The sequence below is a fragment of the Pempheris klunzingeri genome, chromosome 8 (genome assembly GCF_042242105.1).
Source record: "Pempheris klunzingeri isolate RE-2024b chromosome 8, fPemKlu1.hap1, whole genome shotgun sequence".
Lineage (NCBI taxonomy): Eukaryota > Metazoa > Chordata > Actinopteri > Acropomatiformes > Pempheridae > Pempheris > Pempheris klunzingeri.
In genome coordinates, this window is record NC_092019.1 from 3,438,450 (window position 1) to 3,452,618 (window position 14,169).

A 14,169-nucleotide genomic window follows, 5' to 3' on the forward strand; every position below is an offset into this window, starting at 1 on the left:
TTTGATGTGTTTGGTCTTGACAGCACTCCTGATGTGTGGACTTTACTGAACATGCCAACCCACATGAGCAAAATCTACTAATAAAACTTATAAGACATATTGTACAACTCATCACCCATCTCGGAGCCATATGTCAACGCAGATAGAATCCTGACACATGGTGCTGCAGTATGCTTTTAAAATGACAAGGCTAGTCCAGATTTGGACTGCGGTTTGCCATCCAGTGGTTTGAAGACTAATGATAATGTTTTAGGAGCACTTTGCAGCATAATGAAGATGTATCTCTGTGCCCAGTTGGAGCTGTCTGAACTTCATCAACGTTTCAAATCAGCTAATCCCACTGCAGGAGCCGTGCTGAATGGGAGCGAAAAAAAGGAAGAGCATCAATCTCTCCCCACAGAGTGACACAGTGAAAGAGCCGCAGCGCGAATGACAGCTTCATTTCAGTGCAGCCGCTGAAATGGGCCAGTCAGAGGATTGGTGTTCAGACAGGGTCGTCTGGCCTGCGCTTTAGTCATAGCAGGAAGGATAAATGTCATAGTCAGCGCTCAGGCAGGTGCTGAGGGGCTTGACGTTGTTCCTCTGGGGAGAGTGATAGTATCTGACAATGTGCTTTTTCACCTCCATACCACCCTTCCCGCCTCCATTCTTGCCGTCCAAACACCCCCCTCATCCCTCCATTCCACTAAATCAGCCATGCTTGCTGTGAGTCCCAACACACCTCCCTCTTCTTCACTGTCCTCCTCCCAGAGGACCGGCAGAGCCCAGTGTCTGTCATTGTTATCAGCCCCTGTCTCTCAGGAAGAGGTTTGATGTGGTTCTGAGGTTAATTTTACCTTCCTCAGAGACTCATTGAATGTGTGAACTCTGCCAAAGCGTCCTGGCTGCAGCTGGGGTGGGAAGTGACGGTGCACTGACTGTAAGTAACATCTCTGGGGTTTACAGAGTTTACAAAGGCTTTCCACACTTATGTCTGCACCACCTTTATGTTTTTCCCTGAAGTAAACACGAAGACCAGTCCTACAGAGTTATAACAGAAGTTATCGTGGTTATGATTTCAAGCAAACGTAGATGTCGCAGTTCTCTGAACATGAACAAGTATTGAGATAAAACAGCTTTCTTATAGGCAAAAACTGTGTGAGAAATCCCAGTAGCATTCAGAAGACAAGAGTTCTTAGACTAGTTACCAGTTAACCATGTTTACAATAGCAGCGCCCAGTAATTGAGTTTTTGGACCTATTGTCCTTGAGTATCGTAATATTATCCCACATGTTCTGAGACAGATAGAAGTCAGAATATTAGTATCCAGCCTCTGCAGCACTTTCTGCACATTCCAATACCCGTTAGACTGTCACCTCCCAGCTGCACTTTATATGCCTTGGCACCAGAGATCATTTCATCAAAAATGAATTCATAAAAAAAGCTCAGGGCATAACAGAGGACAGCTTTCAAGGGGAATCTGAATACAACACCTGGCCCAGTAGAAAGAGAAAAAAAAAAGGCCCACAGCAAAGCGTGTCTGTCCTACCAATGTATCCTCAGGACAATCTATCCACAGAGTTTACCCTTGAGTCAGGAGACAGGAATAGTGGGAAACTCCACCACGGAAATCAGTCCACTAGATAAGCAGCGAGACTTTTACACCTTTACTCGAAAAATATCTTTAGAGAAAGTGGTTTATTAGCAAAAGCATTTGTTATTAACCCTGGCAATCAAAACCACATTGATTTTCCTGAAGCTAACAGTATGATGGCAGATCACGTACTGCCTGCTGGCAACCTCAACATAATGAGAAGATCAGCCGTCTGTAAAATCCAAATGCTGATATTCCACTCAAACTTGATTATTGACTAAAGCTTACTAATAAGGACTTCAGGTTACTAATGAGTGACTCTGTTCACACGGTAAATGTTCTCCTACAGTTTGTCATGACTGCAAAAGTAAGACTCAAACAAGTATTTCTAACATACAGGGACATTACCGTAGGTGCAAGCATGCAAACGTTATAAATATCCTGTTAATAAGCTCTGACACTTCGCTAAAATTTAATAGAAGTCGAGGTAAAAGTGTTGCTGTAAAAACCTGCTTAATAAAAGATAACTCAGTTAAAGTTTTTAATTCAAGAACATCATTACCTTCATTTCAAGTGCAGTGCAAAAAAGATTGAGAGTACTGAGGTTTAATTAAATTTTAATTAAAATATAATAAAGTGAAGAATTGAATCAAAGAAAGTGACTTTTCTCTTTTTCTGCCTAATGGACTGCCACAACTAAATACACCACAGTCCATTCACATTTGTCCAGTTTCTTTTGTGTTTGATGCTTAAAGTGAGAATTAAGTTTGGACTCTCTTATTGATGCTGCTGAAGTTTAATTTTCTTTTCATCATGAAATATGAAAACTATGTTCTTTTCTTCCGCTGACTGACAAAACTAAACACTATAGCATTTAATGGGGTCGAGCTCTTGTTTTAGAAGACACCGAAAGCACTTGTTGTGAGTTCAGACAAAAGCAGCAGCTAACTTGCTGCACTGTAATTTAAGTGCTTGTGATATCTTGTGTGAAGGTTTTATCCTGAAGTTAGATGGAAGCTCCTGGACAGTCCACAATGGAAAAGGGGGTTAGTCCTTTGCAGACCTTGAATGTACTCAGTGAAGAAGGTTATCATTCATTAAGTGTTATATGTTCTAGTTTTTGTATTTTATTTTATTTCATTTCATGTACTGGGAAGAGCTGTTCAAGCATAAAGCTTAAAGTGATGGTGGCCCTAAACTAAAGGTCATGGAGCCATGAATGAACAGATAATATCACAGCGACTTGGTCACCAGTTGTCATGACACTGCATGTAGTAATAATGGTGAGAGCAAAGGAGGAAGTCTGGTGATGTTGTAGAGTGACAACAAAATGTTTTTTTCTTATTTTAAAGCATGACCTCGACCTTCCCATAACCTCAACGCGTTCTTTGTTATTGTAACCATGACAACCAAGGTCCCCTAACCTTAATGAAGATGAATGATTTAACCCAAAGCCACAGTGTTTCTCTAACCTTAACAAAGTGCTCATTTGAACCCAGGCCATAACCTCTCTTAATAGTCCCTGACCAAACCTTAACCACATGGTTGTCACATCATAAAGCAGAGCAGTGAGTTGAAACATGAGAACATCTATATTGTTCTATAGAGAATGGACAGCTGATGTATTTTGTTCTTTCATTGGTGAGATGGACAGATTCATCGACCCCTCGGTCTACCGCTTGCTTCGTAAAAAGTACAAGTTCACAGAGCAGTTCAGTTCTAGTAACAGGGGTAAACGTCATTTATTGCCTCCATCGTTGTTGCTATGTAATCACAGAAGAGGAAGCAGGTTGAGCTTCGGCAGAGTGTAACCTCTGTCTCTAATATCTTCAGCTGTCTCCTCTCCGCCCTTCAGGCCCTGCTGTTCCGTATTCAGGGGTGTTAGGTCCTTGGGCTGCCGCCAGAGAGGAAACATGATTTTACATTTATAAACCGTTTATTCAGTAAGGGCAAAAAAAGAGATGTCTCTTACGCAGTCAGTGAGGGAAAAATGTCAACGTTTTTTTTTTTCCTCCCCCCCCTTTTCTCACCAGTAAGCGTGCAAGTAAATCTGCTTAACGGTTTTTCTGCTGTGGCAGTGACACTGTGTCCTGTTGCCCGATGCCTTTGGGCTTGGGTGGGAGATGTGGGGAGAATTTCATATCAGCATCAAGCACACTTATCAAAGAGAGTGAGGGCAGGTGGGGGGAGGGGAAATGACTGAGCATAAAGAAGAACAGCAGATGAACTTATTTGTCCTTTGCCCATACGTCTTCATTATATCTTTACATAACAATGATTATTATATGTACCATAATTACAATGTATTTTTAGTCTAACGTACTTATACTCAGATGTCAACATGAATCCTTCCTAGCAAGGACAACCGATGTATTTTGTTTCATTTGGAGGATTCGTTGGGATTCAGTGGCATCTAGGAACATTCATTTACGTTTTTTTTAATTTGATGTGAAGATATGTGACATTTGAATCTTGGTAATTGTCCTTAAACATCTACCATCAATAAATAATGATAATACAGCTCCAACGCAAGTTTTTTTTTGTAAAAAGCTTATAGTATCACTCAAAACATTTATTAATTAAGTACAAAACATACATTACAATCAACAATGTTCAAAATACTCTTTACCAAAATGCAACATGTCATCTGCACCCATCAATGAGTGACAATGTTAAATCACAGTTTTTCATTTCAAACAAAGCAATTTATTAAATCAAAATCCTTTTTCAAAGTCATTTTCTAAACACAATTTATTAAAATAGTATATTCCAACTCTCAATAGCTCGCTCCGTCAGTTGGTTGTTTAGTCGATCTACAAAAATGTCCCAACCCTTTGGCCACCACAGTTTTCGCTCTAGAAGGCTGAAATTTGCCATGGAGGTGAAGTGTGTGTGTGTGTGTGTGTGTGTGTGTGTGTGTGTGTGTGTGTGTTCGTGCCAGTTAGCTTACAGGGGGCACAGCAGTGGGAGTGGCCATCACGAAAGGCCCATATCTTTGTAGAAAGGCACCGAGCACACACAGTGAACCCAGGTCTGTGGGTTACAGGGACTCACCAAGGATTGTAGGTGTACATGTATGTTAAGTCCTTAAAGTTTCCATTAAAAAAATGCCACCAACATTGTAATGCAATAACAATCACAATGTTCTTATGGGACCAACAGGGTGTCTACAGGGTGCCTCTTAGCAATTCTCAAGGAGGGCAAAAGGATTTCAACTCAGTTTTGTTGATCTAATTAATCTCATAGACTTACATTGGTGTATTGTTTTGTTATTCTACTTGAATGATGTTGTCACTAACCATCCAAACAGTGGATCTTGTCAGCCAATTTTATGGTTTGTAATTTAAGAAATGTCTGTATTCCTGTTGAATCTGTAGAGTTCTGGCTCATGTGAAGCTGAAGCTGGCGCCCATCTGGCACTAGTTAGGCGTACTTGGTGAATAGATTAAATTCATTCAGATAGAAGAATCTGTAATGTGAAATGATATGCAGAACATTACCAGACAAGATAGAGGGTAGAGGTCTGTCCACGGCTCAGTATGCACAGTATGCAGATTACCCAGCACCATTTGGTTTAAAAGGTTAAGGGCAGTTTAGAAGGTTAATTAAGTCTGTGTACTTCCATAGGAACATGCTAACAAGTCATGTTTTGATGTTCCACTTTCAATGAAATAGCAAAGCCGGCAGGTCTCTGTCTTCTCACTGAAATACCACATAAGGAACTATAATGAGATGCTGAAGGTGTAGATGAGTTGAGGTAACTTTGAAATGTAACATGCTGGAGGGATTTCCTGCCACAGACAGCACATAATGCCACGAAATCACAAGACCAGACATTGCAGGCCCACTTACAGTAGGTGCTTGATAGGTGGTGTGTGTAGGGAACGGCGATGAAGAGGACCATCGTTCTCAGGGTGGAGCACTCACTGTTGTTAATGAGACAGTGAGTATTAAAAATCACTGAGCGCCTCGCTGTGTTGAGATGAGTTCTTGTCAATGAAAATCTGATTGTAAGTGTAGAGTGTACTCATTTATCTACAGCATCTATATCACCATGGGTGGAGCGCTCATGTTTTAAGCCGATAAGATGCGTTTTTACAAAATAAAATGTTGCTTTGCTCAGCTGGAGTTCGTCTAAGGCTGCAGACTGATCTACATTCAGGGTTGATTGGGAGCACAGAGTTGCACTGAGCTGCTGGGCACAGAGTAAAGAAATTGTTTCCTCCCTTGCAGGCTATGGATTTGCTAGTATTCAGTGGGAACAGAAGGGACTTGAAATGACAAGCGTTGACAGCAAATGATGACTAATGTGCCTGTGGAGAGTGGATCCGTCTCTGAACGCCGTCAAATCAGAACTGACGTGACAGAGTCAGTTGATGTGTTCCCAAAACCAGCTTACACCTGAGATACAAAATGACTTACCCTCCAAAACACAATACACCACTTGCACTGTTCTTATTGTCATGTGGGCACGACAATATAAAACTTTCTACTGTTATACTGTTACACTGCATCATTATGGAGCAAAAGTCATTTTGTAGAGTCCACACGGACGATAGCACTTTACATTACAGCTGGGTAATAACTAGGTAATAAGGTGATAATAATCTAGAAACAACTGGGGAATACCATTGAAGTTATGAAGGTAACAGTCAATGATGATATTGTTACAATAATGTTTGAGCAAGTTATTGTAAAGTAGCAGCCAACAGAAAAGTTATAATATGCTGATAATAATAAATAAAGTTTTTCCCAAATCATCATCAGTGATTGCTTGAATAATGAATAGGCTTTTACAATCTCTCTTGCCGTACTCAATTGAAAATGTATCATATTAAGCTACATCGCAGGCCTGCGTGGGTGTTTCATGTGTAGTGCTGTTGTTAAGGAGACAGTCATTAACATGTTGCACCCTGTTGTAACACTGTTAGAGAAATTAAAACCCCAATTGTGTCAATATGTTGCCTGTATCTTACTACCATGTTATTAGCTCACTATAACCATGGTATTACCTCAAAATGTTACCTTCTCATTAACTTGATATGGATTTCATTTCCCAATCACTGTTTTACAAACCCAGGACAGATAATCAGCTAACAGGAAGTCCACTATTCATGCAGGTAGATAAAATAGGAGCGCAGGTCTAATAGGAACTCATTTTTCCATTTTCCTCAGTGACACACTTGCCTCCATTGCGCCAAAATATTTCCCATAAGTCCCATAATAAAATGACAGGGACGTTAGCTGCACCAAATGGTGAATGAAACCATTGAGTCAGAATCAATAAAATATATCATATTTACAGTTTCTGTTCATCAAACACTGGATCTTACATTTACCGAGACCTGACAAAGCTCCTCTAGAGCCACAGAAGACAATATACAGCTGTGCTGTAACCCCCTTCACCAGTAAACTGACCATTAAAGGAAAAAAAAAAAAACACGATTATATGATTTATATTTTCTGTATACTCAGAAAGTTTCTCCACCGTAGCTTTGGGATCTCCCACAGGGTCACTTATAATGAGGACAGAGGAAGATTTATAGTAGTGATGCTGCTATTTGCTTTATATGTTATATTGTGGTTGCATTTTAAAATAAACGTTAAACATTTCAGCAAACTGGTTAGTTCTCACAAATCCTCATTGCACTGTGTTTCACAGCTGATATTTTGAAATGTGACACATAAAACATTGTGTGGCAATTTCAGTGTTATAATTTACACTTGGGGAAAAGAACAAACATGCTGTCTCACTGATGGGTTCATGAGAATTTTCAGTGTCACAGACCAGAGGCAGTTTAGAAACCCTATTATAAGTTTGAAATTTCTCACACAGCTCCCATCACTCCTATTTTGAGTGAATGAGTGTAATCACATGAACAGACAGCATATGGTGACGGGGGCATGCTGTAGTTTAATCGCAGTCAGATCACGTCTGGAGTCCAGAGGAGGTGTCAGTTTTGTTTGGGACTGTAGTGAGAGACTTCTCTCTTGGTGAGGTCTCGCTCTGATTGCTGTGCTCTCATTTGGCCAAAAGAAGTAAACTAAGTGGGAGAGAGCACTTCAGAGTTCCAAGTAACTTCTCCGAGTGAACAAGGTGTGAAAACGCCTTAAATCTCCCAGACGCCTCTTCGGGGGTCGTGCCGTCTATCAGCGCTTTCCCTCCTTGTGGCTGACTTGCATTCTTAATCAGCTCTTATTACTGAAGCCAGTTCACCTTAAAGAGGCTGATAGGAGCGCTCTGCTGTGCCACACTTCCCTCTGCAGGCACAAGAGGAGACCTCCACGCACAGCCGTTTGTCTCATCACCGCTCTGAAGCGTAAGACTGAATAACATATTAGCACATATGCTGCTGGCCTCTATAAACTGCAAACTGCGCAATATGTGGCACTTTCTCTAATCCCTGCTGCTCACTGTTATATATTGGATTGTACATCATCTTCATTCTGGTAATATCTTGACTGTGTGCAGCAGATTTTACTTTTAATAAAGACAGACTGGTTTTCAAGAATAAAGTAATCACACCGGGGATGCACATTGATGCTGCAGCTGATTTCCGTGTGGAGGAACAGAACAATCTTTAGGTTACATGAAAGTAAGAGAGAAAAGAGGAGTCACTTTTTCCTGTTTTTACTCATCTTCTATCAGACGATCTGTAGGCTGCAATGCTTTGGATCGAGCTGCAATATCTCCCACAAGTGTTTATATCAGCCAGTATCAGACAGATCCTTATGACTGGAGAATTGCATGGCATGCAGCGCTGGTGACTGAAGTGTCAGTCAGATGTTGCCAGCAGGCTTGTTTTGGTGACTTTTTTTTTTTTTATTATCTTGGCCTTAAGTTTAATTGTGTCTTTGCTGTCTCTGCGGTGGCCCCAGTGTCAGATGGAACAGATGTCTGAATCGCAGTCTGACATTTTAGTCTCATGAAAATATATAGACCCTCAGAGCCTTTCATTTGTTCAAGTATGTTCTTTTCATTCACACACAATCCCAACAGTGGCGGGATTGACAGGAGGCATCAAAGGACCAGCAGAGGTGAGAGTCAGCGCTGAGGATGAGTCGGACTCATTGGCTATCATCATAACAATTTGTGGAAAGCAACAAAAGTCAGATGACATTTTATTGATCCCTGCGCAGGAAGTTCACGTTTTACATGCATCCTTCACAGGGAGGGGAAGTCAGGGTCAGCTGTTGTCAGCTCGGCCTCCTGGAGCTGCTGCAGATTCAGGGTGTATCAGACAAACATAGTGTCTTTTTAACTTTGTGTTGCCAATTTTCCATGACTTTGGTTGAAAACATGATGTTTTGAAGGACAGAGATTTTTTTTTTTTATTTCACATTACATTACAAACTGTCAAACAAGTTAAACCAGACAAGAACTGTGTTCCGCTGGTTTTGAATAATCGTAATCAACTGTATTTATTTAGCTGTTGACGCTTCTGTACTGCCGTAGTTCTTTTAGCAAAGTGGATGATAGTGTAGTTTCACAATTCTCCCAACATCTCCAATGCAGAATGGCAAGTAGGAGGCTGACGTGAATGATCTTCCCCACTTCTGCTCGTATTTACAGTGTGTATGATGGGATGTGGACGTGGTGACCAAGATATATAATGGTGGTCACAATCACTGACAATGTAAGTTGTGGGTCGGTGGGTTTTTTTCGACCATGAAGGATCATCCTATATCTATGTCTTGAAGACTAGAAAAAAGTAAACGCCTTTCTTTGGCATTTAGAGAGCTTCACCGGGTCTTATTACCGTCACCACTTCGGCTCTCTTCACTTACTTCGGAGCTCTCCTTATCACAAAAACAGCACCTGTTGTGTCTCATGCAAGAAAATTCAACAGACGTACGAAAGTGCTTTCACACCTGACTTGTTTAGTACGGTTGAAACAAACTGCATTTACCCATTAGGTCTGGTTCACTTCGGCGGGAGTGAAAGCTGTTATTTGAGCAGCCATACCGAAAGCCACCTGGGAAGGTGGAGCTCATTGTGTTTCTTAACAAACTCTGCTGCACCTGTGTTTGTTGTGAGAAAGTAGAGTGGACAAACCACAGGACTGTTTTCTAGTGGATATCAGACCATTAGTGTTATTTCAAAAGCTAAAATAGTATTTAATTTACAGTATCTATCTGCTGTCTGTTCAGCTGTGGGAAAGGAAGCAGTCTCCTGTATGATCATGAAAGATTCAGGGTATCATCCAACCATGATAACGTGTGTGTCAGTGGGAAGATTTTCACTGTTAAATAATAAAGTGAAAAGTAGTTAAAAAGTGAATGAAATGTAAAGACCACAAATGGACTATTCCTCCATAACATTACAGTAAGAGGCACCTTATTTTAAAGCCTGTCATTACATATCCAGATGCAGTCTATATACTTACTAATATATTATTCATAACCACTTATTACACAGCTTTGTTCAGTACATGATTCTGATTGGTCAATCACAGCAGTCTTTTATTTCTGTTTAACAGGCTGCAGTTCTAATAACAGAATCAATACAATCATTTAAAGTTGTTTGGGTCAAATCATTGATCTCTTTAGTATGAAGCCGTGTAATAAGCAGGGTAGTGTATAGCATGCGGTGGTCATTATTGCACTACGGGATGATTGAAGTCCTGCATCACCCTGTTGTGGCTTGTTTTGCAATAATGACCGGCCAGAAAAATGTAATCTAGATTGAAGAAATAAATAGTAATGCCGTAAAGTTCAGCATAACTTGCTTTTAGACAAGAATTAACCCTTTAACCTCCTCACCAAGAAAAAAGCAATGAAAAAATGTATTCTTTATATATTTTATTTCCTTGGGGCACTAATTACAAAAATCAATGTTTTTTTATGAACAGACCCCACATTTTTTGAAATATTGGCCTCTACCAAACGGTTGAGATGTTGTAAGTAAAACATGTTTTCAATAAGATATAGTGAGTCAAAATGTGCTCTACCATATGGTTGAGCAGAAGGTTAAAGGGTTAATTTCCCCACAGGGGTCCAGCAGCACTGATGGTGCAGAATCCAGTCCACATGACTTTATGTTTACACCTCTTCTTGGTTTGGTTGTAGTAACTCAGTAGCTGTGTCCCAAAGCTCTTTATGTACAGTATACTAGCTAGTTATGTACTTATCAGATATGCTTTTTTACTGGTAAGGATAAGACCTGCTGTATATGAACAGGAGGTGATGCAACATGGTGATAAAGCATCCAACTTCTATTAAACTGCAACTTTAGTGTACAGCTGTGAGTAACTCCTCCATCTCCTTTCTCTGTTGCATTGTGTTAGAACTGTGTTCATCAACAACACGCATTGAAGAATCCAGCACATTTAGTTTTAGATTTGGGAATCGTAAATATTCTCACAATACAGTACAGTACAGGTCCTAATCCTACTATGATATATCACGGCATTTCAATATTTGTGCAATCGATAGCAGATATGGTTTAAAACACAAAAAACATTCAGTTATTACATTTCACCTTGAACACTTGAACAATTTTTAAAAAAATGCCTGGCATGTTCCGCTTAGAGATCAGTTTGGGAAGTGAGTGAATGAATGAGCAGAGAGAGAGAGAGAGAGAAAACACACTGAGTAGACATACTTCAGCCTCTTTACTTGAGCACATCCTCTACCTTTGCTCTCATCTCTGCATACAATGCTAGTGTGGCCTTCTGTGAAATATTTCTGACTCTGCATTTCATATTGTGCATCCAGGGTGTGAAGCTGAGACCATTTCCAAGAATTAGACTCTCAAAGATCTAATCGCTTGCTGAGTTTCTCTGCAAGTTCAGGGTGTTGTTGGACAATGTGACTGTGCAAATTCATTGTGTTTCCTGTACATTCTTACATACTTGAGCTTGACAGGTTTTACAAATGCTGTGCCCTGTCTAGGAGACATAAGTAATGACGTTCCAGAAAGTTAATGTCAAAGGCAAAATGCGGGAAAATGTCTATAAATTTAATGAAACACACTGATACTTGACACAAGTGTATCAATTACTGAATAAAGATGAAGACATATTGTCACATCAATTATTTGTCCCATCTCTATTCAGTAAGCATACCGCCTGATATCATTTAGTCACTTTTTCAGTGTGAATTAATGGAAAATAACAAGATATTGTAATAGATAGATAGATAGATAGATAGATAAAGTTGGCTCCACTTTTACCAGCTGCATGATTAAAGTGATGAACATATTATTGGATCTGTAACTATGATCTAATAATATATTAGACCTTGACTGAACTGAGCAATTCTGCATAATGAGCACTATTGATAGGTCAACAGAGCCCCCTCCCTACTTTCCCTGCACCTGATCAGATCCACTGAAGCAGGAACCATGTCTGAGCGTTGACAAATTTGCCGTGAGTGATAAGAAAAACTCCTGTAGTAAACCTGTTGTTGGAATCATATTGAAAAAAATCTCCAGCCCTGGTTCCCAGCCCAGTGCCAGTATCCAGTGGCTGCTAGATTGGCCATGAGCAGAATTTAAAGCCCATGAAATATGGAAAAGGGCACAGTGTTGGCCTGAAGCCTGGCCACCCACTCAGCCCTCAGGCAGGGGTCCCAACCCATCACATCTCTGCTTTCTGCCTGTGTGTGTGTTTCTGTCTGCCTATTCACTTCCACACACTATTTGCTAAATTGCTTACACACTGCTCTGTCATTATGATGAAATGAGCCCTGATTACCCAATGCTTTGCCAGGTAAAATAAATTTGTTATTCTATTACAGCATGATCGACAGGGTTGCCCAAAGATAAATGCAAAAAAAGTCTTTAGCATCACAAGGTTTGCCAGTGGCCATTTTGGCTCTATTCAAATGGTTTTTGCCAAGTGGCAGGATGGCTGCCAGTTTCCACAGCAATCTCCGCCACCTGTGATGGATGGCCCAGTGGGTTAGGCTACACAAACGCAGCTGTGATTGCATGGAGCCATAATGGAGAAAAGGGGGGACCTGTGAGCAGGAGATAGACAGAGGTTTTATAAGCTTTCATATTGCTTTGAGCTGAAACATTGAGAGCAGATTCAAAGCTTGGAGACTGTGGAGAATTAGCTGCGGTCAACCATAGCTGCACTAGTTTGCTCTGTACCCTGACAGAAATAATTGAACGAAAAACTTTGAACTGTTTTTTTTTTTTCACTTCCAGTCAAGCCAAGCACAACATTTAGGATTAAACACGAACCCACTGCGTTTGTCAATTAAAGGGACAAGGAACTTGATTTACTGTTTCATCTTCTCAGATTTTGTGCAAAACAGATGTTACACAATTCATCAAATAAAAATCAAAGTCCACCGTAGTGTAATCTGACACTTATCAAGGAACCTTTTAGTAGACCACCAGCAATGTAGCCATTTGAGCAAAAATGGCAAAAGTGCACTGGCTTCAGTTTTTCAAGTTAGAATATTTATCATAGGGCTCTGGACTATTGATCAAACGATACCAGACAAGGCATTACTGTAGGTTGCAGGAAACTGTGATAGACATTTGCTTGCATTTTATAGACAAAGCAATTCATTGAATGGTTGCAAAAACAATCAGCAGAATAATTGCTGATGCAAACAAGTCCCAACTTGCAGAGGAAATTCACCATTATCTGGCAAAGTTCCACCGCCCTTCCACTTATTCTTGCTGATTCTCGTCCCAGTCGCTTCACACACACACACAAGCTAAGTCACGTGGTCACCAATCCAGACATTCAGCATTTCAACCATTAGAATTACAAAAAGGCAATGACAAGACACAACCCTGCATAAGCTCATAGAGAATATACCTGAGAGAGGTGTGTGTGTGTGTGTGTGTACAGGAGTGTAACATGTAATAAATACTGTATCTCTTCTCCACAGAGAGACATGCTGGACGTGAGTCAAATCATGAAGGACCTGGCCAGTATGGTCCATGAACAAGGGGATGCCATAGGTAAGATAGTGTGTGTGTTGATCATTGTTTACATTGTTTTCCCAATTAGCAAAGATAACCTTTGTGGTCATGTTTTAATTTGATGTGCTTGATTAATCGTGAGAAAATTCTGCTGGGCAAAACAAACTTTTAAACCTCCTCCTCCTTGCTGCGCACTGTTAAGATTCTTTGATGAGAAGCAAACTGCTCTGGGTTTATACAAACAGTGGCCTGTTAGAGAAAATCCATTTAGACACCCTGATATCTGTAAATGGCTCTCCACACCCTGCAGTGATTTAGACTTGGCAAAACAGACTGAAACTTAGCACAAAGATGTAGGGCAGATATAAAGGCTTTGCTGCTGGGTCATAAATCTGCCCTCGGCTATGTCTGGCTCCATCATGAACATTCACTACATTCACTTGACTTAATAATGTCAAACAACCGCATAGACAGAGACGTACCTGAGAAAATATTGTTGCGATGGAGTTGTAGATCAATTCTGAGTAGACGTGAAAGGTCCCATAAGGCAGACGACTTCCCAAATTGAGGTGATTGTCTTACGCTTTAGTCAGAGCTGCAAAACACTCTAAGCAGCTTGTCTTTTGGCCCATTTAACCTTTGAACCCCAAGTGTTATTCTGTATTGCTCTTATTGTTAACAAATATCATAATAAGCTAAACAATGTTAG

The 14,169-nt window shown here is 40.4% G+C and overlaps 1 protein-coding gene across 1 annotated transcript in view; it reads left to right on the forward strand.

The window, feature by feature from the left end:
- The window catches only part of tsnare1 (T-SNARE Domain Containing 1), a 115,886-nt gene that overhangs the window by 63,577 nt on the left and 38,140 nt on the right, over window positions 1–14,169 (forward strand). Inside the window, exon 9 of the mRNA XM_070834789.1 lies at window positions 13,427–13,499. Coding sequence (XP_070690890.1) covers window positions 13,427–13,499 — 73 coding nt within the window. The remainder of the gene's footprint in view (window positions 1–13,426; window positions 13,500–14,169) is intronic.